At 37.7% G+C, this 26512-nt stretch overlaps 1 protein-coding gene and 1 long non-coding RNA gene across 6 annotated transcripts in view; one reads left to right on the top strand and one right to left on the bottom strand.

Moving 5' to 3' along the window:
- Nucleotides 1–26512, bottom strand: part of MYO3A (myosin IIIA) — a 372796-nt gene that overhangs the window by 37060 nt on the left and 309224 nt on the right. For 4 of the 5 annotated variants that reach the window (XM_072742032.1, XM_026013647.2, XM_072742041.1 and 1 more), the window contains 8 exons: nt 26014–26093; nt 25478–25555; nt 22270–22475; nt 13867–13978; nt 11369–11531; nt 9469–9586; nt 4629–5526; nt 2491–2635 (listed from right to left, as the gene is read on the bottom strand). In XM_072742032.1, the coding sequence (XP_072598133.1) occupies nt 2491–2635; nt 4629–5526; nt 9469–9586; nt 11369–11531; nt 13867–13978; nt 22270–22475; nt 25478–25555; nt 26014–26093 (1800 nt within the window). The remainder of the gene's footprint in view (nt 1–2490; nt 2636–4628; nt 5527–9468; nt 9587–11368; nt 11532–13866; nt 13979–22269; nt 22476–25477; nt 25556–26013; nt 26094–26512) is intronic. The other variant, XM_072742058.1, reaches the window with a different exon arrangement.
- LOC112931123 (uncharacterized) overlaps nt 22229–26512 on the top strand; it is a 73188-nt gene continuing 68904 nt past the window's right edge. Inside the window, exon 1 of the long non-coding RNA XR_003237277.2 lies at nt 22229–22300. This is a non-coding gene — a long non-coding RNA (uncharacterized lncRNA). The remainder of the gene's footprint in view (nt 22301–26512) is intronic.

The raw sequence follows: 26512 nt of genomic DNA, 5'->3' as shown, positions 1-26512 counted from the left end.
GCCTAAATAAGGTAAAGAGTAAATATCAGATAAAGACTAAATATCCAAAATACGTAAGAAACTCACACAACTCAATAGCAAAAAACCAAGCAACCCCAATTTAAAACTTGGCAAATGACCTGAAGTGACTTTTTTTTTCAAAGAAGACATACAACTGACCAAGAGTATATGAAAAGTTGTTCAAATTACTCATCATCCAGAAAATGCAAATCAAAATCACAATGAGATATCACTTCAACCTCTGTTAGGATGTGTATAACCAAAAGGCAAGAGAAACAAACGTGACGAGGAGGTAGAGAACAGGAACACTTACACACTGTTGGCAGGAAGGCAAACTGGTGCAGCCACTATGGAAAACAATACAGAGGTTCCTCAAAAAACACAAAGTAGAACTTCCATATGATCCAGCAATCCCACTTCTGGGTATATAGCCAAAGAAAATGAAATCAGTACCTCAAAGAGATATCTGTGCTCCCATGTTCACTGCAGCATTATTCACAATAGCCAAGATATGGAAACAACCAAAGTGTCCGTCAACAGATGAATAAAGAAGATGCAACACCCATGCGCACACACACACACACACACACACACAATGGAGTATTATACAGCTACAAGAAAGAAGGATTTACGTGAGTCAACCTGGAAGACATTTTGCTACGTGAAATATGTGAAACACAGAAAGAAAAAGAAGTGCATGATCTCACTTATCATCTGCAGAATCTAAAAAGATGAAATACATGGAAGCAGAGAGTGGAACTGTGGTTATCAGCCACAGGGAGGTGGAGGAAATGAAATGTTGGTTATAGGGCATATGGTTGCAGTGATATAGGATAAATAAGTCTAGAGATCTAATATAGAGCATGGTGATTATACTTAATAATATTGTATTGAATACTGAGAATTTGCTAAGAGAATACATTTTGGGAGGTAAGTATGTGAAGAGAAGATAGGTTAATTAGCTTGACTATAGTAATCATTTCGCTTTGTGTATTCATATCAAATCATGTTGTACACCTTAAATATATACAATTTTTATTAAACACACACACACACACACACACACATACACACACACAGAGTCCCCAAGATATTTAAAAGTGTGAGTCATAGCAAAACATCAGTAGCCGCTCCTCCCTCCCTATCTACACCCTACCTAGGAAGATCATCCCCCACCCCACCCCTCCTTTCCCAATAAGCACAGGGCTGAGCTGCTTATTCAGGGAACACTACCTGGCTTCCTATGCTTCTCCTATATATACTACCAGCACCTCCATGCCCCACACTCATCAGGTGCAGCCATCAAACTAATGGGTACCTGGGCTCTGACTTGTTAAGTTGCTTCTTAACAGTAAGGGGTTCTGGGCCAGGGCCTGAGAGCAGTGGTGGTAGGAAGGGCCAGAGAGCCATTTTTTTTTTTAAAGTTTCATTGTAGCTTTTGACTTGAAAATAATATGGCAGGATAACTGACCGAAACATTAAGATATTTTCCCTTCAATATCAGACCAGTGGCCAAGCTCATCTCAGTATTTTCCTGCCTAAGGGATTTTCCAGAAGTTGGATGAGGTGAGCAGTATTTATAGGCCTTTGGCAAGAGCCAAACTCCTTGCAGAGGTGCTGCCAGGTGTCCTGGTGGGGGTGGTGAGAGTGCAAGGTCTCCAAAGAAAGCGAGGGAAAAGAAGTACAGATTCTCCCAGAGAGAGGTCTGCAAGGCCCTCAGTGGCTGCCCCCCTGGGGGAGGTGATAAGGCTGCAGAGAGGAGGGCTACCTGGAGCACATGTGGACCAGGTGAGACTCCCAACTTGACGGTTTCCAGGTGTCCCCTGCAGGTAGGGGAGCACCACAGTTCCCGACTTGGAGGGGTCATGAGGCCAGCAAGGAGATGGGTGTCCCAACAGTAACTTTAAGGGCAAATAAGTAGTGACCCCAGGCTCGACCTGATCCTTTGGTAGATACATAAGGCTTCAGGGCCTTTGCACAGCCTTGGGGAGAGGAAGGCCTGATAAATACTGAGTCTGAATTCCATACCAGAGTGTGACTTAGGTTGATCAGAAGAAAATTTAATAATGCATTTGGGTTTGTATATCCGAATGAAGATATGAAACTTCCATACTCTACTTAAGGTGGCAGACATTGGCAAAGGGAATAGATATATTTTATTTTTTGCTCCCTTTTATCAAACCTGCACCCCACCCCACTCTCCCAAACTCCATCCCTCTCTATTCCCTTCTGGTGCCATATACCAAGTTCTAGTTAAAGAATATATAAAGTAAAAAAAAGAAAAAAGAGGAGAATTAAGTTAGAGAAAGTAGGAGGTATGTGAGGCTTTTATCTACTTAGGAGAAATGGAATGAAATGAAGGTTCTCCCCCAAACAGTTGGAACATAGTCACCTCAAATCTGCCATAGAATAAAGGTGAGAAACTAATAAACAAAGGATCTGGCACTGCTTTTCCCTTCAGGGAGTTCTAACTCTACTGATTTTTTTTACCTGAAAGGTACTGCTGAGAAGAAACTCGTCTATTAATTGGCTTATGAGGATAGACACCCAGATAAAGAGGCTTCAGTTGCTGTGACAAAATCATTTCATTCAGTTTTTTCTGCAGAATGAAATATTCTTCAGATAACTTTGATATCTAAAAAGAAGGTCATGTGTCAGATTAGATCAAGGAAAAGAATTCAGAGGGCTCCACAGGTACCCCGGGGTCTGGTAAATTCCTGATTGCTGGCCCCTGGGACTCTGTGTGTCTTCTCCGAAACCCACCCTTGTCTGAAAACCCAAGGTCTGGAAAAGTCCTCACCTGACCAAGCCTCCCCCTCTGGGCTACTTGTACATCTCACATTCTCCATTTAAAACTGCCAAATAAAAAATAAAAAATAAAAAAAAATAAAACTGCCAAATACGTCAGGCTACACAAAGCATTAGTTCTGTCCTGATCAACTCATCCTGGGGTTCCTGAGACCTGGCTTCTGTCCCCATCACTGCAGCAATTGCCAAGCTGCTTTTAGTGTGCAGATCCCCTCTGTTGCCTTGGATTGTGTTAAGCTCCTCCTTTCCACTCCAGTGTTCTCAGTCTGACTTCCGGGCCACTCTCCTCTGGCTCTACTCCTTCCATCCAGCCCCTCTGACTCATCTATACTAGCTCTGGAAACACGGCTGTCCTGCTGGGCTGCAGGTGGGGCTCCTGTTTTCTGCCTCTGGCTTTGTCCCCATGGAGCACAGGATCTACTCCCGCAGCATGATTAGCCAGCTCTAGGGATATGACTTGGTAATTCTGCATCTCCTTAACACCTCTGATGCACAGCAGGTCAGGATTTGAATCACCAATCTGGTCTTTAGCATGAGAAAATGTATGCACCAAGGAAAGGAAGGACTGTATGTACATTAAACTCTCTATTCCCTGTGCTAAAGAAAATAGGACAGGGAGGGGCTGATAGATCTCTATGAACAGCCAGAGCTGGAGATGTTTGGGCCAAACCTCTAACATGAAAGAGGTGTCCAAGAGCAGCTACTGTGCTTTCTTCCCCATGGACTCAGCCACTATTAAAGAGTCAAAAAAGCAGAGTTTAGGGACCCATGAGCATTAGCAATCCCTTTTTAATCTAACTCAGGATGGTTGGTCTTTTTTTTTTTTCTTCCTTCCTTCCTTCCTTCCTTCCTTCCTTCCTTCCTTCCACCTTCCTTCCTTCCTTTTTTTTTTTTTTTAAAGTAGATTTCATGCTGGGTATGGAGCCTGATGCGGGGCTTGATCTCACAACCCTAAGACCAAGACCTGAGCTGAGATCAAGGGTTGGACTTAGCTGACTGAGCCACCCAGGCACCCCAAATGATACTTCTCCCGAAATTTCATATGCTATTGACTGTCCTGGTAGTGCATATTAACTTATAATATGCATTTTAGAGGTCGTGTAGTTAAAATCCTTCACCTTACATAGGAGAAAATAATGGTGCCTACACATGAACTAATTTTCTTAAGGTCAAATACCTAGACAGAAAATAAGATCTGGAAGTGGCATTTCCAGGAGCTGCTTTCTATGGTCTCACCCTCCCTAGGACTAATTTATCAGTGTTTCACGTCCACCCATGAGAAGCCCTAGAGCTACCTGTCCCCTTTTAGAAACAGCTGAAACATGTCTACTCATGGCACAAGATATTCTCCAACAGGGAACTTTTCTTTGTGGTTCCTCATTGTCATGATGTAACATGTAAATTTTTCCTCTTCATTGCACGTATGTCTGAGTATGGCTACATGCCTAATTTTGACACCTAGTGATGTCTGCTCAAAATGTGTGGCAGAAAAAAGAGCACAGACTTCAGAGAATTTATAAAACTTTCTTTCTTTTTTAGCTATAATGAAAGATCTCAGATATGGAAATTAGCTGCAAAAACCGATGTTGAGTGTCCTTATTCTGTAAGATTTCTATCTTATCTTCTACTATTTCTTATGGCACATTGTTTTAAAAAATTATGGCTATTTGAATAGCAAAACCTTTGAGACATTATGGAGGTTTGCAGTTCCATAAAAACAGATGAAAGAATGTATCAGTTTTTAATTAACTATGTTTTCTTTGGTTACAGTGTGGTTCCCAGAGATTTCAACCAGTGAATAAGTCTGTTTATTTACATACCTGTTTTGAAAAGATTGCCAAATCACATGCTTCTTTCTCTAAAACTGCTTTCAAATCTTTGTCATTCTTTGTCCTGTTATTAAAGGATTCCTCATACCTTGTGGGATAGGAATACAAATCGTGAGGATTTCTTGTTACTTCCATTGGTGTTGCAACGATCTTTTGATTTTTAAAAGAAGACATCCGGTCCTTCCTCAATTGCTGCCTCCTTTTGTAGCCTCGGTATTTGCTCTGAATGAAAACTGCTGCTCTGTCTTCCTCCTGGGCTTGGATTGTTGCTTTAGCCTGCCTCTCCCTGACTGGCCCAGGCCCTGGATGGCTTCTCTGCTGGCTGCATGCTGGCGCATTCTGGGTGACTACAGATGTCTTCTTTTCCTTGCTATTTGCGTTTTGATAAACTGGCTTTTGGCTAAGACTAGGTTCCAAAGTTTTTTTAAAAGAAGGCTGCTTTGTCTCATTCTGTACTGACCAAAGTCCTGGGTAGCCTGGCCTTTCTGATAGGGCCTTCTTTTCTAGATATGCTGCTTTTGACTCTTCAAAATTCCTTTCCTCTGAATATCTCTGATAGTAATTATGGACCATACTGTCCTCCTTCTCCACTTTCCTTATTGTACTGTTTTCTTCCAGGTCTTTTGTGTACTTCTTTTTGGGATGTTCTTCTGTCCAAGTGTCCCTCACCAGATGCCGTTCTTGCTTAGCCTCTTCCCCAGTGATGTAATTCATTTTTTTCTGAGTTTGGTATCCTCTATTGTTATTTTCAATAGCCATCGTGGCTTCCTCTTCAACTTTGAAATTGGAAGTCTTCACTACAGATGTACTTTCTTTGTTGTTTGGAGCTGGCATGACTGTTTCATTAGTAGAGAGTGCATTTTCTGTCTGTTTCTTCACAAAAGATTCCCTGTGTAAAACATATCACATCTGAATATACAATACTAAACTGGAGCTTACTTACCTCTTCTGGCTATAGCTACATACTACGTGGTGTTGGGAGAATAGTAAAAGGGGCCAGAAGAAGCTCAAAGTAAAAACAACTCAAGTCGCATCAATCAAGTGTTTCCCAAATATTCTCTCTGGCAACAGCTATGGGCGGCTGCTCAAATAATGATAAAATCAGCTTTGACTTAGAAGGAGAAATATCCTAGCATATTTTCACTTAATGAGGCATTAAAATCCTAGGAATTTAATCACTTCAAAACATGTCTTTTTCAAAAGGAAGTACCTACAGTGAAGAAAGGTTGTGGAAAATATATCTAAATTTGAGACTAGGAAGCAGGGTATGTTCACTAGGCTGATGGGCTGTATTTCATCAGCTTAAAGTATGCTGATCACAGGAAATATCTTACAATATATTTTTTTTAATTTTTATTTATTTATGATAGTCACAGAGAGAGAGAGAGAGGCAGAGAGAGACACAGGCAGAGGGAGAAGCAGGCTCCATGCACCAGGAGCCCGACGTGGGATTCGATCCCAGGTCTCCAGGATTGCGCCCCGGGCCAAAGGCAGGCGCCAAACCGCTGCGCCACCCAGGGATCCCAATATCTTACAATATTAAAGAGAAGCAGTGTCCTGGCTATAGTTCATGATCATACAATATGTTGACCAAAATTGCACAATTGTTACTTTACCAATATCCTTCCAAAATTCCCTTGCCTTGAAGATAACATCTCTACAGCTCTCTTTTTTTAAGCCATATGGCTTTTTTTTTTCTTTTGATGAGGACCAAACCCTCACAAGAGCAATATAGCCATGAAAAGGGTGCTAAGGTACAGTGAAAAAGTCATAGCCTGACAGGGCTAATTGGGGGCAGGGTGGCTTGCCAAAAACTTTTCATTTTGGCTCAGGAAAGCCACTGGAGAATTTTGATATCTTGTATATCAAAGATATATATCAAAGATATATCTTGATATCTGTTTGTACAGAAGGGCTTATCTTAGAGTCAAACTTGGAAAGTTATTGGAACTCAAATTTCCTAATTCCACTTGCTATTTCTTAGGCCTATGATAGCATCTTTAGGTTTATGGTAAAGAGGAGGTGTAACAGAATCTCTGTTATTCTTCCAGGGACCAGAGAACTCGGTAGGTTACCAAGAACCTGTAATTTCCAGAGTGGCTATGCTAGTATTTTGAATACCTTCATAATACCCCCAGAGAATGTCTATACTAGTCAAAATACAGTTAATGAGGAAACGATAAGCAAATTAGATCACAAAGCTATAATCAAAGCAGTGTGGTATTGGCATAAAAACAAACTCATAGACTGATGGAACAGAATAGAAAGCCCAAAATAAGCACACACATTTATGGCCAATTAATTTACGAATTAATATGGGGGTTAGTAGAATATACAATGGGGGTAGGATAGTCTATTCAATGAATGGTGTTGGGAATCAGACAGCCACATGCAAAATAATGAAACTGGATTCCTATCTTATACTATACAAAAATCAATTCAAAATGGATTAAAGACTCAAACATAAGACTTGAAATCATAAAACTCCTAGAAGAAAATGTAGGTGGTAAGCTCCATAATTTTGGTCTCAGCCATGGTTTTTTTTGTGTGTTTGCTTTTCGTTTTTTGGGATTTGATACAAAGAGCAAAGGCAACAAAAGCAAAAATAAACAAGACTACATAAAATAAAAAAGCTTCTGGGCAGCAGAGGAAACCATCAATAAAATGAAAAGGCAGCCTACTGAACGGGAGAAAATATTTGCAATTCATATATCCAATAAAGGATTAATATCCAAAATATATAAAGAACTCACACAACCCAATAGCAAAAAAAAAATAAAAATAAAAAATAACCTGATTTAAAAATGGGCAGAGGATCTGAATAGGCATTTTTCAAAGAAGATTGAAGGCATTTTCAAATGGCCAACAGGTGCATGAAAAGGGACTCAACATCACTAATCATCAGGAAAAATGCAAATCAAAACCACAATGAGATATCATCTCACACCTCTTAGAATGGTTACTATTACAAAGGACAAAACAAGTATTGGTGATAATGAGAAGAAAAGAGAATCCTTATGCAGTGAGAATGTTGGTGGGAATGTAATTGGTACCATCATGGAAAACAATATGGAGGTTCCTCAAAAAAACTAAATAGCATTACCAGCAGCAATTCTACTTCTGGTTGTATATCCAAAGGAAACAAAACAATTATCTCAAAGAGATCTCTGCACTTCCATGTTCATTGAAGTACTATTCACAATAGTCAAGAGATGGAAATAACCTAAGTGTCCATTAATGGATGAATGGATAAAGAAGGTATGGTCTATGTATACAATGGAGTATTGTTCAGCCATGAGGAAGAAGGAAATCCTGCCATTTGTGATAAGATGGATGAAATAAGCTAGATGGAGGAAGATAAATACTGCATGGTATTATTTATGTGTGGAATCTGAAAATGAAAAGAAAAAGTCAATCTCATAGAAACAGAGAGTTGTGGTTGTGAAGGATAGGTGGGGGAAATAAAAGTTGGTAAAAGGATATAACCTTCCATCTATACGATGAGTTGGTCTGAGGATCTCATGTAAAACATGGGACTATACATGTTTTGTAGAACTGAAATTTGCTAAGGGAGTACGTTTTAAATGTTCTCATTAAAAAAGCATAAAAAAGAACTATGTAAGGTGATGGATGTGGTAATGAATTAGATGGGGAAATCCTTTCACAATGTATACATCTATCAAATCATCATGATGCACACTTCAAATATCTTACAATTTTATATAAAAATTATACCTTAATGAAGTTGAAATTTTTAAAAAGATGAGTAAGTTTTTGGGATCTAATATACAGCATGGTGACTGTTAATGATACCGTATTATAGACCTGAAAGTTGTTAAGAGACGTGTTCTTAAATGTTCTTACCACACACACACACACACACACACACACACACACACACACACACAGTTGTACTTACAGGTGATGAAAATATTAACTAACTTTACCATGGTAATTGTTTCACAATATATACGTGTATCAAACCACCATGTTGTACATCTTAAACTGACCCAGTGTTATATGTCAATTTGATCCCAATACATTTGGAAAAAAAAAAAAAAAAGACAAGGGTCCTGGGATTGGGGCTGAAATGCTCTTTATCTCTTATAAAGAGATACAACTTATTCATCTTTCAATCAACTTAAGTTTTACCAGTAAGGCAAAATCTATATACTTATATCCCTTCCCCGACTACTTACCAAGATCTTCCATGTCCCTACTGTACCCTTTGCATGTTTCATAGCAGAGTTAACTTGTGTTTCCAGAATCATGCATTTCATTGGTTATATTTCCTTTCCATGATTCTGTGAGCAATTGTCAGGGTCAGGGTTTTATCTATTTATCTATGTGTCCCCACAGCTTAACATAAAGCCTTCTGTATGAATGAATTCAGGTGGATCTGCTAATATGCACTTAGAAATATAGATATGAAGGGTCAAGAGAAGAAAGGGCAAAGTGCCAAGCTTTGAAGATTGGATTATGACTTAGGAGTTAATGGCATATTGGTTATTAAGGTCATGGGAATGAATGAGAATGTCCAGAGATGATATTTAGATGTGGAGGAGGATTTAAATATGGGGAGAAGAGGAGGAATTAGCAAAGGATACTTAGAGTTAGGAGCAGAAATGCAGAGAGCAATCTGGCAGAAACCTAGGAAGGAGAAAAAACTGTGGCACAAAAGGGCGGTCATTGGTGAAACGCCAATGAACTCCCAAACAGGACAAAGAACACAAGAGTGGCCACTGGCTGTTCACTGACATTTAATGGATATATATTAGAATCCTGAAAAACGTATAATGTTAAAATGGTATAAGAATGAACATCACTATACCTTTCATTTTCAAAGTTTTTCTTATAGTCAAATTTCTGATCATGAGTCTGAATGGTTGCTGTGTTTTTCATGTTAATGATTTCTTTTCTTTGTTTCCTGACTAGATGTCCTCTTGCAGCTGAAACATATAAGGTCCAGAGTAGTGTTAATCATAGTAAAGAAAAAGAAATTACTTAAGTGAATAGAAACAAATTTTTTGACCAACAATGTCAAAGGGGAAGATAGAATTAAAGATTCCAAATAGAACATGTTCATTAAAAATATTGTTCATTAAAAAATATTGTTCATTAACAAGATTCTTCTAGATGACAAGCAATAGCAAGAAAATAACTAATTGCCTTTTATATTAAGGCAAGTTCAAGGATGAACTAAAATGAAAGAGATGAAGTAAGCTGATGAAAAAGACAAAATGTATTCATTTGCTTAAAATCTACTAATAATTTACTTCAGTTATTTATGAGAGAAAGCCTTTATTATCTAAGTATATGTTTTGGACTTTTTGGCTAATTGTCCTTGGAATCAGGTATTTTTCAGAATTCTGATTTAAACTTTTTTATTTTATGAAGGTAATTCAGAGGAAACAACATATATCCTCCTTAACATTCCCCATGTCAGGGCAGCATTCCATCATCAAAAACATGAATATTTCTCCAGAAAAGTAGTATTTTTACTATGGGCAATGAATAAAGGACTATAAATATTATATCATGTTTCATTGCCAGATGAGTTATGAAAAACCTTTTCTTTTTTTCTTTTTAAAGATTTTATTTATTTATTCGTGAGAGACACACAGAGAGAGGCAGAGACCCAGGCAGAGGGAGAAGCAGGCTCCACGCAGGGAGCCTGATGTGGGACTCCATCCTGGGGTTCCAGGATCACGCCCTGGGCCGAAGGCAAGTGCTCAACCGCTGAGCCACCCAGGCATCCCTGAAAAACCTTTTCTTAAGTATTTTATAAATTTCAGAATCGTGGATAAAGAATTGGATTCCAAATTATAGGGATTTGCATTTTGATTCTGTAGTGAGAAAGTACCAGCTTTTAAATCCCCAAAGAGATGAACCATTATGAACTGACAGATCTGCAACTAGAACATGCATCTTTCAAATGTTAGTGAGTCTGCTCGCCATGTCAGTGTTCTTCAGAAAGCAGGCTGCAAATCCATAGTGGATCATAAAATTGACTTAGTCGGCCAAATCTAGCATCTAAAAATGAAGTGGAATAAGCTGGAATAGAAAATATCAGAGTGCATTCCTTGTAGCATGTGTGTATATAAAATACAGAATACAAAATAAAATATAGTTTTTACTATGGAAGTCCAATCAACACATTTTGAAAGATACTGTATTAATCCATGCCAGGTTTTAAATTTAGTTTCTCACAGAAAAATGGAAAATGAAACCTAAAGTCTATTGATATGTTTTAATAAAAATTTGTGAAGTATGATTATAAATATTATTTCCCTACAGTTAATAGAAAGAAATGGATGGCCTTTAACAAAATGAGATTTAATCAAATGGTAAAAAATTATGGCAAGTATAACCTTTGGAATAAAGTAGGAAAAATGTTATTGTCCAGTGGATTATAATAATGATTTCTGAGATCTATAATTAATTCAATCACTTGTCGTATCTTGCACAATAGGTCAACTGTGTTTCATTGATGCTTGGCAGAAAATTGAAAAATTAAATTATTTTATTTAAAACAAAACATTCAAATATTAAAAGTGTCAATCATTAAAACAATCTGATTTAGATTTGGTATAGAGAAAATATCAATGTGACAGTCTGGAATTAAATACAAAAGCTACATAAGAATGGAGGTTTGTATATAATATTAGATTTTATGTCCATCTCTAGACATTTAATATTTTGTTATAGCGTGAGACCACCTGAGTGATTACCTGACTGTATTATTATAGCACTCTCTTTCCTTTTCTCCTGTATTTTTTGGTATCTTCTTGAATCCAAGAATCCTCTGACACAGGCTTGAATCAAAATAAGCTTGTCAATGGCTTCCTTTCGCATTAAATTTAACTGTTCCACATGGTAGTATTTCAGGAACACCTTAAACGAATTAAAATAAAATACAAATAAAATTATGGCACACAAATGTGAAACTGTCATGGGCTATGCTTTGAAGAACAGATTATATTCTGAATCTTTTTTAGATTTTGGACAGCACTATCTTTTGCTTCTTTGGCCTGAATTTTGCTATACCGGTACAGATTTTTGTTCTTGAAAAAAACCTCTTTCGAGAAGGAATACTGTTTAGCAATCATAGTGTTATTTGCAACAGGTTTTGCTGAATGGGCCACTAAGAGTGGAGGATGTTCAGCTCTTTTATCAAAGTTTTAGCAACATACACTCTGAGCGAAGCTAAATTTTATGTTTTTAAAAAACAACCATTTCCCAAATTTAAAAATCTTTACAAATCTAGTTGTAAGATAGAGGACACTTATAGCTGTAGCAATTCATTCATCAAATGTTTATAAGATCTGCTGTATGTACTTATCTCCTGTGGATACAAAGGTGAATAAGGCAGCCCCCTGGGGCTTTTAAGGGGAATAAGGCAGAGAGATGGCTCCAGACAGAACAACATTCTCACTAGACCCAGTGGCCACCAATGGAGAAAGGATGGCTGATTTTCAACCATTCTAGAATCAAGAGGGATTGAGGAAATGGAGGAGCCTGACAGCCTGGAGTGGTTCTTATTTTAGAGTTTTCTACCTCCTCCAGGAAATATGAAGATTTGTTGTTGTTGTTGTTGTTGTTTTAAAGGATACACTTACTAATAAAAGTCACCTAAAAGAGAGTTTATTGAATCCACTAAGAAAGTTACTTAAATTCAAATATAACAGTTGAGCCATAAGAACTGGGAACATTGAATGTAGAATCCTCTGGGCAGTTCCATTACTTGAAAGCTTGGCACCACAGGCAAACAGTTGAGCATGATAGGTTTTGATTGAATTTAGTTTTAATTTCTATGGGATTCTACATGTTAATATATTTAGTCTATTCCACTGTTGACAATTCATTTAAAATTCAGTCTGTTTAAAAAGGTCATCTATTTATTTATTTATTTTTTGCACAGTATTAGAAATGTTTCCATATTGAATATTCTTATCCATCTTAATGAGATGGAAAGGTGAAGTGGAAAAATACAAATAGCTTTGAAATGCTACTTAAATACCAGCCAGAACTGGAACTGCAAACGGCCCTTTTAACAAGTTAAAACTCCACTGGAAGTTAGGCATGTGTTTCAGACCAGAAATCATGAGATTTCAGCCTAACAAAAGTCATCTTTGTGATCATCTAAAAGAAAATGGTGTAAATAAAATACACACCTTTTTAGTGCTCAGAATCTCCCCTTACTTAATACTGAAGTAAATAGAGATTTCTAAACATGTGGGACACTCAGCCTAAGATAAATATATTTTTTAAAACTCTTCAATTGTTTTTGGAGTAACTTCTCATGTAAACATGATGAAAATTCTCCCCGGCATCTTCTACCCCAAGACGCAACTGATACGGAAATTTGTTTCAGTCTCTGTAGGTTTGTGGTGTGGCTGGAAGTGGTTATTCCTGAGTGGTCAATTCCTGAGTACTTCTTTTCTGCAGATTGGCTCTTTTTCCATTGTCCCCCAGTGATGAGTTCAGTGTACCCGAGACCTGGTATCCTATTTCCTCACTCCCATTTTTTCAGGCGAGAGGATATTTGAGAAGCCTATGCAGCCACCTTACTTCCATATTCAAAATTTGTTATGATTTTTTTTCGTTCATTCTCTAAGAGATTAAATAAGCTAAGATCTCTCAGGGCTCAAATCTAATCCATAAACACACTGATATCCAAACACATATAGCAAGTCTACTAACAATGGTGAATATTTTGCTCCAGATAAATTTCAAGTTTACAACAGAAACAGATTTGAGAATTAGGAAAACAAATTATATCATTGTGATTCAGATCATTATGATTTTCTGCAGAATATATTCTGTATATGTTATATACTACATGATATTCATTTATATATTAATACATTCTGAATATTTACTGACTATATTTGGTGGTCACAAAAAAGAGATATGTCAGTATGTTGTCAGTACTATTTGAAATGAAGTATATTCACTCTAAATTTCATCTTTTTAGAAAATAAATCTTCAAGAGAAACTTTTTTTTTTAAGAGAAACTTTTCTTAAAAGAAACCTTACAACAAGAAAGTGTTTAATTTTGCTGAAGAAAACCTTTATAAATTATCAACTCAATTCAGTAATTTAAGCTACAGATTCTATAACAGAAAAAAGCCATAATATTTTCAGGCACTGTAAAATGTTACAATTCTCAGTAAATCCAACAGAATTATTAAATTTTATTTTCTGGAAAGTTACATGAAGACATTACTTTCGTTTTTCCGAGGGCCCAGTTGTCAAGACCAGCTTTTTCCAAAATGGCCGCACAGGTGTCAGGGCTCACTAGGGGCTCTTCATTCCACTTGTAACAGAGAACATGGTACCTTCAGGTGCAAGAAAGGGCTGGTTAGTATTTCACAAAGGTTCCACGCCTCAGTAGCCGGGTGGACACTTGACAGCTCTGTGCAGGGAAGGAAGAGACTCCCAGACTTAGTGCAGGAGACCCTGTAGGCATTCCCAGAACTCTAAAGTAGACAGACAAAAATCCAGACCAGTCTGTTTCTGTAAATTTGAGCACTATTTTCTCAGTTTAGTGATTCCTTTTCAACCCTCAACACCAAAATTCCCCACAAAAACTCCACTTAAGAAAAAAATCAGTTGGGTATTTTTTTAAAAAGCACCCTTTCTCTGGGTACTAAAAGTACAAGGATTGCAGTGGCCAGCACAGGGAAGGATTTTATTCTTTTCTCATCTTCACAAAAACATTTAAGCTGATCTTAAAATTGGACAAAGGAGTTTAATTCTCTGCAGACTTTCCACCCCTGTATATATGCTTTTTTATCACTATATTTCCTATGTCTCTCACTGGAGACTTTCTCTATTGGTTTAATACATAAAATTGAGGAGAGGAAGTGAGTAAGGAGTTAATGCAGGAGAGAACTGAAATAGGCTCTAAGTTTTTCAAGCTGACCAGGTGAATGAAAGGAATAAAAACCTGGTCTACCTTGGCCAACGATCTTGGGCAAAAAGGCAGTTTTCTAGAGTTTTCAACACTCCCTTATTTTTACTTAATTTCTTGGTGTAAGATTAACCTGTCACTCTGGAGGAGACAAAGCATCAAGTTTTGGTAGGTTTTGAATTTTGAAACAGACGGCATAGTGTGTGGAAGACTGAGGTAGTCTGGTCAAGAGAGCGGAGTTCTGACCTTGACTATTACCTGTGTAAATTTAGACACATCAGGGAACCTCTTCAAGTACCAATTGCTTCATCTAAAAATGAGCCTGTAGATAAAATCTCTAAGTCAACCAGAGAAAGACAATTATCATATGGTTTCACTCATATGTGGAATATAAGAAACAGTGCAGAGGACCATAGGGGAAGGGAGGGACAACTGAATGGGAAGCCATAAGAGAGGGAGAAAAACCATGAGAGACTCTTAACTATAGGAAACAAACTGAGGGTTGCTGGAGGGGAGGTGGGTAGGGGAATGGGGTAACTGGGTGATGGGCTTTAAGGAGGGCACATGATGCAATGAGCACTGGGTGTTATACACAACTGATGAAATACTGAACACTATACCAGAAACTAAGTATGTACTATATGTTGGCTAATTGAATTTAAATTTTTTAAAAAGGGGGAAAATCTTTCAAGCAATTGTCCAGTTTAACTGAGTTAATAAAAAACACTGTTATATACACAAAAAAGAACACATTCTAGCTCCACCAAGTTTCATCCTGTTAAATTTGCAGATGAACCAGTTTCTGCTAGGCTCTTTGGAGAATCCTGGCCTCCAATGGTCTAGAAAGATGTGATGGCCATAGCTTTTGCTATTTGTGCAAATAACCTCAGGGGGTGCCCATCAGCATGCCCTCACCCACAGGCCTGCCACCTTGAGAACTAAACTTGCTCATGGAAATACCATGACTGAAGAGCTACTCTGCCCTCTCAGCCTACCAATCATCTCCTGGTTTTACTTCTTTGCAGATCTAGCAGGATCTCCTGGTTCATCATGTGAGCAACCCCTTAGTGGGCTCCCTCTTGTTCATTTGTTTGCTCTGCAAACATGGCAAATCTGAGCCACCCAGTCATTGTTCTCTGCCCTCCTGTCAGGCTTTGGAAACCTGCCAGAGAAAATCACTGTTCATTTGCAGTGTGTTCCCCAGGAACCCTCCTGTTTCCTGAGTCAGCCAGGCCCACAGAAACACCCAGAATCCTACTTGGTGTCCATGACCATGTTTCTTGCTCAATCTTCACAACCGTTTAATCTCTGCTGCCCTTTTCTCTCCCAGTTCCTACTCTCTGCACTGCTCCTGGGAGATTTTAGCAGAGGCCACCAGACACAAGCTCTACTGATCTGTCCCCAGCTATGGATTGGCTTGTCCACTTTGGATTCTGCTCTTCTTCAGAGGAGGAGACATCCATTCTCCATCTGCCTATGTTCTAGATGCCATCTCCTCCCCCTCTTCTCTCCCATGTGTTTCAATCCCTTTTCTCTCTTCTGGCTCCTTCCATTTAGCACAAAACAAACCCTCCACACCTGTCTCACCTGAAACCATTCTCTGCCACTAGCTTTGCAGATCAGTTGAAAGAATGCTTAAAATCACTGTCTCCATTTTTTTTTTTTCACTTCCCATCGCTCTGCAGTTCCTGGAATCAGATTTAGTTTCACAGTAAGTAGTAAGGACTCTTCTTTAATCACATGAGAAGTTTCAGTGATGAAATCTAAAGGGATGCCTTTCAATCTGATCTGAAGTGTTCCCTTTGTAGCACTGGATACTGATTGCCTCTTTCTCTGGCTTGAGTGTCCCCATGTTTGCATCCCACCTTGTTTCCCTGCTTCTTCTCCTTGTCCATCTCCCCAACATGCTTCCTATTTAGACTTGCCACTCAAATCTTAGTGTTCTCCACTGTTCCATTTCTTTCTAGGCTCTCTCCACAGGTGTCTCATTTACATATAGAGTTCCAACCATTCTCCAGTGGATGAGTCCTAAATCTTCATTTTCAGCTCTCTTTCCACAGACTCTAAACATATCACTCCTGACTGCCCACTCCGCACCCCACCTGGTTATCCCACAGGCACTCCAAACTCAGCAAGCCATTACCTTCCCTCTCCTCTGCTACTTCCTATCCCTGTGAATGCTCTCGCCCCTTTTTCAAAGACGGTAATGCTAGAAATCTGTGTGTCATCCCAGATTCTTCCCTATTCCACTCAGTGTATCCAACAAGCTTACAAACCTCTCTGAAATTCATTTCTTTCTCTCTTTTCCTGCTGCCGTTGCCTTGAACCTACTGCATCACCCCTTCTCACCCTTCCATTCTCTAATTGCCTTCCAACTGGTTATGTCCATTCTCCCTCCCTTTCCTCCCCTAGCTGTGTCTGAATTGTCTTAACACAATGAAAATCTGATCATGTCCTTTCCCTACTTGAAAGTCTCCAAGAATATCCCAAGCTCTAAGCTGTGATGGCAAAAAGAAGTGCTTTCAAAAGCTGGGCACATGGCGTATATAAGTTGGTGAGCAGCAGAAATGTAGGAAATGCAAAGGTCATACCTGCCAAAAAGCAGTCATTTAAAATTAGTTGACATATATGAAGATGGGCATGAAAGCTCCCTCCTCCTTTGTATCGCTGCCTGCCTTTCCAGCCTCATCATTTGCTAGTTTCTATGGACAGCTTGAGCTCTGGTAATAAAAGCTATTTAAAATTATGCCAAAAGGCCATGTTTGCTCATGCCCCTATGCCTTTGTATGTGTTTTTCTCTGCACATCTTTCATCCTCATGGCTTGTTCCTTTCAGGAAGACTTACTCTTTCAATATTCTAGAAACTCTCTTAACATATCTTTAATGAATAGACTAATTGATTAATTGACATTAAGATGCAGTGGTGGGTGTCCACTGCATACTTGGAGCTCACGGGTGATAGCTCTCACTTGGGCGCCTGTGTGCTTCTGCTCCTGCCAGGTGAGCTGTGTTTGCTGCCAAACCTGTTTATGCCAGCTGCACTTGAGGTGACATGATTCAAAAACATATTATGTAAACTAATGAACTATGAGTGAGGAAAGCCAGAGAGTTGTTGCCACAAAACTGCATTAAATTCTTTGGTAAGACTTCCTAAAGAAGTGGTTTAAACCTTATGGAATTAAGTGTAGACAAAGCCATTACAAAGGGTTGAGGAGAATCTTAAGAAGCAAGAAATATTCAGCCCTATGATTATTTTACAAATATCTTTAACTTCCTGCTTCATCTCAAGAAATAGTAACTGGTGGGATGCCTGGGTGGCTCAGCAGTTGAGCATCTGCCTTCAACTCAGGGCATGATTCCACGGTCCCAGGATCAAGTCCCACATCAGGCTCCCAGCATGGGGCCTGCTTCTCCCTCTGTCTATGTCTCTGCCTCTCTCTCTCTCTGTATCTCTCATGAATAAATAAAATCTTAAAAAAAAAAAAGAAACAGTAACTGGAAATCATAAATAAGGGATTATGGATAGCTTATGTAAAAAATCCAGTAAACTCTGGTTAGTGGACTTTTATTCAAAGAAAAAAATTGAGCCTATATCAAAAGGTTGAAAAATCAATATATGTTCATGTTCTAAGTTATGATATCTATGGTATGTACTTATATATTAGTTTAATCATTCTTTGCTTTATCTGAATTTCTACTATAATCTAAGAAGTCTTCTGTCCTCATTTCCACCATCTCCATGTTATGCTCTGAGTGTCCTGAGCATACTTTTATTAAAGTATCCACTATTCTTTCATTCACTTGATAAATATTTACTGAGTACCTACTATATGCTAGGCATCCTTCTAAGTGCTGAGGACATAGCAGTGAACACAGCAGATGAGCACCTTTGTTCCTGGAATTTACATTACATTGTACGATAATGTACATAATTAGGTCCCTGTTCCCACCAGTAGTCTGTGAGTTCTTAATGTCAGAAGTTCTTTTATTAATCTTTGGATCTTCAATCTTTGGGATAAGATTTGGGTTAATCTTTTTTTCAAAGACTAGAACATAGTGGGTACTCAATTTAATATTTGCTGAAGGACTAATGACCTGCCTCTGGGAATTGCTGTGAAAATAAACATCGAAGTAGATCAGAAGCAATTTATGTAGGAAAGCCCCCAGACTCTTGCTTTGTTGCATCTCTTGTTTTAAGGACTTGTTTTAAAGCCAACATACTGGCTCTGCTTTGTTTTTTATGGGCTAGCTTCATGGTTTATGTTGTGGGATTCAAGACCACAGTACTATAGGTAATAAGCAATATTGGGAGCTTGGAGTGGAGGCACGAATAATAATGAAAATATTATAAATAATATGTATTGATGACATTAGGTTCTATTAATAAAATTCATATATATATTATTTCATTTAGTGCTCATAATCACATATAGAGTGGATACTATTACCATTATCCCAATTTGCAAGTGAGAAAGATCAAAGCTTGAAGCTTATAGCAGTTACTCAAAGTAACTTTGAACAGGATCACACATTTAGATAGTGACAGAACTGGGGTTTGAACTTGGATTTTCTTTCCTTTTCTTTCTCTTCAGACTTGGGTTTTCTGACTTCAAAGCATGTGTACTTACGTACTTCACTATACTACTGCCTTCAATAAGTTTTGGTTGAGGGGCACCTGGGTGGCTCAGTGGTTGAGCATCTGCCTTTGGCTCAGGTCATGATCCCAGGGTCCTAGGATCGAGTCCCACATCAGGCTCACTGCAGTGGCCTGCTTCTCACTCTGCCTATGTCTTTGCCTCTCTCTGTGGCTTTCATAAATAAATAAATAAATAAAATCTTTTAAAAAAGTTTTGGATTATATGGTCTCATTCATTTCGGGAATATAAAAACTAGTGAAAGGGAATAAAGGGGAAAGGAGAAAAAATGAGTGGGAAATATCAGAGAGGGAGACAGAACATGAGAGACTCCTAACTCTGGGAAACGAACAAGGGGTGGTGGAAAGGGAGGTGGGCGGGGGGTTGGGGTGACTGGGTGATGGGCACTGAGTGGGGCACTTGATGGGATGAGCACTGGGTGTTATGCTATATGTTGGCAAATTGAACTCCAACCAAAAAAAATAGTTTTGGTTGAACTAGAGCTCTGGTAGCTGAACCATTGTATAGGTGCCTCATAGAAAAACGGAGCTCACTTCAGTGGCTTCTTAGTATAAGGGTTCATTTGAAATATCTACACTAAACATCCAGTGCAAGTTCATGTTGTGTATCTTCCCTTAGGATTATTTCTTTGTCACAAAACAGAAGTGTTTATCTACAACAGAATGGACAAAGAGTCAGATGAATTCTGCATCATACAGAGGGTTACTCAAAGACTAAGGAAGGACAGACAATTATTTACTCCTATTTACACATCTACAGGGCCTTTGGATATTGTTCTGCCTCCTAAGGGTCTTTGCCAATTTAGATGACAGCTTTCAAATCAGTGACAGAGAAAAGGTTTAGCCTTTTATTTCTGGAACTTCTTGTATTCAGAACAGCCATTCATGTGTTCTCTGTATACTGAACTTTTTTTTCTATTCATCGGTTATCATATAGTAAGTTGATATTCTTTTTTTTTTTTTTTTTTTGTAAGTTGATATTCTATATAGCATGGGACTTTGAGATACATTTACGAATTTATTCTCACTTCTGATCTTCTAAGTAAGCAACTTTCAACTACCATATCATCAAGAAAATAGGTTTAGTTCTCCTTACTGTCCACATTGTAAAACCATAGATAACTGAAACTATAAGTTTAATATAGCATTTGAGGCTCTCTCTACATAATTTTTAAGAAGATTTTATTTATTCATGAGAGACACAGAAAGAAAGGCAGAGATATAGGCAGGGGGAGAAGCAGGCTCCCTGTGGGGAGCTTGATGTAGGACTTAATCCCACGACCCCAGGATCACAACCTGAGCCAAAGGCAGACATTCAACCACTGGGCCACCCAAGTGCCCCCAAGGTAGTTTTAAAATGTGTTGTACTCTGCAATGGTTAGCATACCCCCAGCGTGGAGCCCAACATGGGGCTTGAACTCAAAACTGTGAGATCAATACCTGAGCCAGATTAAGAACTGGACACTTAACTGACTGAGCCACCCAGGTACCCCAGCACATTACCTTGTGCCTAAAGAAAAGGTCATTGAAATTCCATGGAAATTATAGTAATATTATATTTATATTATTTATACTAAGTTTTAAGCAAGTTAAAGATAAACTCTTCTAAAAAATCAAAAATATGAAATTAGTTCACATTTTGATTTTAATTTTAAATCTGAAATTCATTCATATCAAGTATGTTTAGGTTCTCTGTCATCATTAAGAAGTGGTAGGGTTTTCCTCATCTCTTAAGGTGCTGAAAATGAATGCCTTTCTTATCTTTTTTTCTCAATTATAAATCAGAATGAGGTATTTACTTATTTCCTAGCTTTTAAAAGTTATTTCTTAAAAAAACAAGCTAGGTAGTAATTACTTACTGAATACCTGAATGCTTCTAAACCTGTTTTGTGTTTTTTAAAAATACCTTTCTTTTCTTTGCCAGGTGTCCAAAGGGGTGAGAAAAGACAAAAACTACCACAGATACCTGAAAATATGAAAATTTGCAAAAATAATTAGAATTTTCATTTTATTTAGGAAGGGTGTAGGTTACCCCAAGTAAAAGAATGCTTGATACAGGATAAGACAATGTTTTGTTTTGTTTTTGCAGGGAGGGAGTAGAAACTTTGCTTTGTTCTTAACCCTAATTCCTGGAAAAGGCCAGAGAATGTTACACATAGAGAATTCCTCAAGTACTAGGTTTCTCCTGAAAATTGTAATATTTGGAAAACAAGCCAAGTTTAACAGCTAATAGTAATCACAGAATTGATAAATATCAGAAACATGGGCATTAAATACATAAGGTACTGAATCTCTATATCACCACAAATGTATTACTTAAAATATATTTAATATATAGCCTAATTCATTTTACATTAATTTCAAATACTAAAAAAGGACCTCTTCTACCAAACTGAGTCTCTTTTTGTCTTCTAAATACTGTTAGAGATAATGTCTCATTTGATCCTGCGAACAGTTCCACCAGGCAGTCATGGCAGATTTACTAAATGAGGGGAAAATGAGGTTTGATATAGGCCATGGTTTCTCGATCTCAGCAGCACTGTTAACATTTTAGGTTGGATAACTATTTGCTGGGCGGGGGCTTTCCTGGGCATTGTAGGATGCTTAGCAGCATCCCAGAACTCTATACACAAGATGCCAACAGCAACCCCGATCCCACCAGTTGTGACAACCAACAAGGTTTCCAGACCTTAACAAATGTTCTCTGAACAGGGGGAGAATTTCCCTCTGTTGAGAATCATTGGTACAACCCAAAAGTCACACAGCATGAGCGCTGGGATGAGAACCCAGGCCCTCTAACCACTCCGTACAGAAGCTTAGGCTTTTCAATCATATGCCCATGACATGTATCCTACGCGACCACACAGGATCTTCCAGATGAGAACAGAAACTTCCAGCCTTACTTACTTTCTCTTTCAGTGCAGAACCATTTACAGAAACAAAATACCTCCCTTCTAGAACACCTAAGTGATTCTTTTTCCTATGTTGTTTCCTAGAATTCTTCTGATGAATTTCTCTACAAACTATATATTATATGGAGCTTTGAAAAGAAGTCCACATACCGCTTTATAAAGTTGGTGAAAAGTATCCGATGTGAGTATCCCAGCCTTCGAATTCTTGCTGTTTCCAGAATTCCTGTGTAGCGAAGCTGTAGGAGAACTTTCTCTTTGTCATATTTTCTTGCCTGACGTTCATTATTTGGTTTGATGCAACGGACAAAGTGAGGTTGGCCCACCACCATTTTGGATAACAAATCCATTAGGGAATACTATAATATGCAATAAAAATAAATTTCCCAGTGTAGCATACAGAAACTTAAGTCTTTTTTTTTAATTCTAAGAAAAAAAGCCCTGAAAATTGGATGTTACATGTGTTCACATTAATTCAGTCGATGGAGGAAAACCCATATTAATGAAAATTTTATTTGTAGCATATTTTTAAAAGTACAGATTTACTCATAAAAATATAGAGGCAATAACTTGGAACTTAGCTATTAAAAGGTTGCCTGTACATTCTTAAAGCAACTTTAATTAAGAGATGAAAATACTTTTCATATAATTTGTAAGTAATTATATCCTCTCACAGAAGCTTGCTGATATGTAATATTTAGGCATACAATTTAATTTCTTGCTTACACTATTAATTTCCTTGTTCAATTCTTTCTTTATAGAAAGTATGAAAGTAAATCTTCAATGCCTGTCAGAATCATCTCCTGGTTTAAAATAAGGAATGAGAAGTTAAAGCAGTGTCACAAATAGGATATAGGAGTTACAAAAATAAGCAAATTCATTTAAGTACTCTAATCTACTCGAGTTTGATAATTGTGCTATTTATTTTAGAATTTCAAATTTTTATTCGAATTTTATTTTATTTTAGAATTTTCAAAGTCACATAGATATGAAAACTGTGTGTTCAGCAACAGCTCATTAAAACAGTAGCCAACTACGGGATAGCTAAGTATAACATATTAGGACGTTCACAGCTCAACTAAAAGTGGAATCTCAGAAAATGAGGATGTTAAAGACCAGCACTGCAATTTACTGGCAAGGTAACAAATGTAGAAACATAGACAGCTCGTGTCAGCTGGATTTCTTTTAGTGTTGGAAATATAGAAGCCTATGTTTACAAATCCAGAGCAAGCCAAATACAAAATGATTACAAAAATGATAAAGCCCTGGATTTGCATGACTGCTTCTTAGGCACTGAAACTCAGATGTGATATTCTGATTCTTGCCACTTTGGGGCCCCTTTTCATTACACTTATCTGTGAGCCATCATTCCTTCTGTAGCCATGCAAACACCTGCCAGGTACTGGAATTAACAGAAGTGATTCACTTGCTGTTGGCATTCTGAGCAGGAGCATGCTACAATTTAGGCACTGGTTTTTCCTAGGGACCAAGGCATGGTGTTACACTACGTTCACTGTCTGCAGAATGAAAAATAACTTTTAAAAAAACATTATATACTCTATGGAATGATCGTCTATCATTTTTCACTTCAGCCTGAGGAGTAAAACGATCTTATGAACTAATGTTTTAAACATACACACAGTGTTTGATGTCAACAACAGTGGACTGATGATGGTCTTGGATAACTCACTTAAAAAAAAGGAAAATAATCCATCTGCAAATATGCTTGGTAATTCAGCTCTGCTGTGGTCCTGGTGTAAGGTGAATGTATCAGCAGCAAATGTGAGAGATACTAAGCATATCTTAATGTACTAGGTGCTACTCAAAGATGATTAAGCACACACTGTCTGCTATGAGCTTAGGACTTGAAAAATATTAAAAAAAAAACCATTCAGCTATTTTTAAAAGTATTTCATGATTCTGTTAGAAAACTGGATTTACTTACTGAATACATATAGTAAATTTAGCCTAATTTCCTCCGTTTTTCCCACCTTAAATGATACTATTAATAATTTCCAATTTTTAGTTGGTATTTTCTCTATATTCATTGCATTCACATTATTTAATTAAAATTTTAAAAATTTCAATTAAAAAAAAGATTTTATTTACTCATTTGAGAGAGAGTGAGGGAGAGCATGAGTAGTGGAGAAGGGGAGAGAAGGAGGGAGAAGCAGACTCCCTGCCAAGCAGGAAGTCCAATGTGGGGCTTGATTCCAGGACTCTGAGATCATGACCTGAGCCAAAGGCAGATGCTTAACTGACTGAGCACCCAGGCACCTCAATATGATTTTATCAGAAGAGATAAATAAGAACAGACACCAATAACAAAGGCAGGGTTATCTAGAGTTCTTCAGAGCAAAGAGGAAATAAAGTACTTCCTTTCTGCCTTTTCTCCCATATTGTCCAAAGAAGAAAAGTAAGAAAGGTCACCTGACCCCATGCTAAGGACACAGTGATTGACTTTCTTGGTATGTTACTATATTTCCCTGGCATCCGTTCTTCTTGCCCCATGCTTATACCAGTTCTATTTTTCTCTTGAGGTTTTCATCTTGTCTATGTGCAGGGGGATATGGAATAGACGTGGATGCTCAGATTTAGCCCATCTGTCCACCCTAAGATTATTTAGGAGTGGGATGGAGAAGTGATAGGTAGTTATCACAGCACTGAATTAAAAAACCTGTCAGGTTTTGTTCCAGTGGAAATGCGTTTGGTTCTTTGGACAAATTTTAACCAAGGTGTAAACTTCCATTAAGACTGACTTAGTATGCAATAATTTTATAGGTAAAATATCAAAGCAAACCAATCCTTAGGTTTTTGGCAGTACTCTCTACTATAGTCTGTATTTAACAAATAATAAATGGAATATGATAAGAATTAACTTTTGCTAATAGTACTCTGATATTTATTACTAGCTTTTGATCTGTACTCTCAAAATTAATAACCTTCCTGGGGTGCCTGGGTGGCTCAGTCAGGTAAGCCTCTGACTTGATTTTGGCCCAGGTTATGATCTCATGGGTTGTGAGATTGACCCCTAAGTCAGGCTCTGTGCTGGCATGGAGTCTGCGGAGGATTCTCTCTCTTCATCTTTTTTTTTTTTTTTGAAGATTTTATTTGTTTATTCATGAGAGATACAGAGAGAGAGGCAGAGACATAGACAGAGGGAGAAGCAGGCTCCCTATGAGGAGCCTGTTACAGAACTCAATCCCAGGACCCTGGATCATGACCTGAGCCAAGGGCAGATGCTCAACTAAGCCACCCAGGAGTCCTTCTCTCTTTTCATCTTGCTCTTCCCCTCCCCGACTCTAAAATTAAAGAAATAATGAGATTCCTAAGCATAACACATCATAATTTAATATCTTACTCTAAAATATGATGCAACTGTTTGTGTCTTCATGTTGGTTGTCTCTATGGCACGACGTGTGGCTTCTCCAGTTTCATCCTATAAAGACCAAGAAAGACAGTGATGCTTCAGTATCTACTCTACTTTATGATCTCCAAGGAGCACATAGAATTTCCTTCAAGTTATCATGGTCTATACATTCAAATACATAAAATAACAAAATGTTAAAATTTTTACTTAGGGTAATTGTTTTGTCAGCCTCATTGGAATTTTCATTGGTCTTTTAAGGAATGTGAATATCTCAGAACTTAGCTAATATATTTTTAGTTGGTTTTAGTGCAACATTAAAATGAGCTAAAAAGGAAGAGTTAGGAATGTATCACAAATGCCTGATTACTTTAGTGGCTAGCAGTAATACGAACATAACTAGTTAAGCAGAAAATAAAGATCAAAGAAAGAAAACCTAAAATGTGGTTTACTTTTAAGAGCACAGTCAACACTGCCATTGTAAAGGTTAGATTCTTAGATTCACTGTCATGCAAAATGCATTTTCTTACCTTTGTCAAGTTGATTGATTTTTCTGAAATCCTCATTTGATAATTTATTATATTTTTAGTTTTAGAATGTGGCAGGTTACCTGTAGGAATGGGGATGAAATTAATATACATTTTAGAATCCTTAATGACTAGAAGACTTTCTTCATTTACTTAAGTATTAAAAAAAAATTATTGATCCCACAGTATTCATCCTTGGTTTAGTATGTATGAGAAATTTAGGGATAAAATAATATTACATAAAAATTTGTAACAAATTTTAATTTCAGAAAAAAAAATCCAGCTTGGAGATTAGAAAAAGTACAGGTAAGTGTTAGGTTTCCTTTAATTGCCACAAGATATGGCGTGATTCTGATAAATGGAACAATTTGTTTCATGTGTGTATGTGTTAAATGACATCTGAGATTTTCTTTAATGCAAAGGTAAGCTTTACAATGCCTTAAAAATCATAGGGATTATTAATTCATATGAAGTGGTTATAAGAAAACCAAGAATGGTTGAG

This window comes from Vulpes vulpes, chromosome 2, assembly GCF_048418805.1.
Source record: "Vulpes vulpes isolate BD-2025 chromosome 2, VulVul3, whole genome shotgun sequence".
Classification (NCBI taxonomy): domain Eukaryota; kingdom Metazoa; phylum Chordata; class Mammalia; order Carnivora; family Canidae; genus Vulpes; species Vulpes vulpes.
This window is presented reverse-complemented; position numbering and strand designations above follow the sequence as displayed.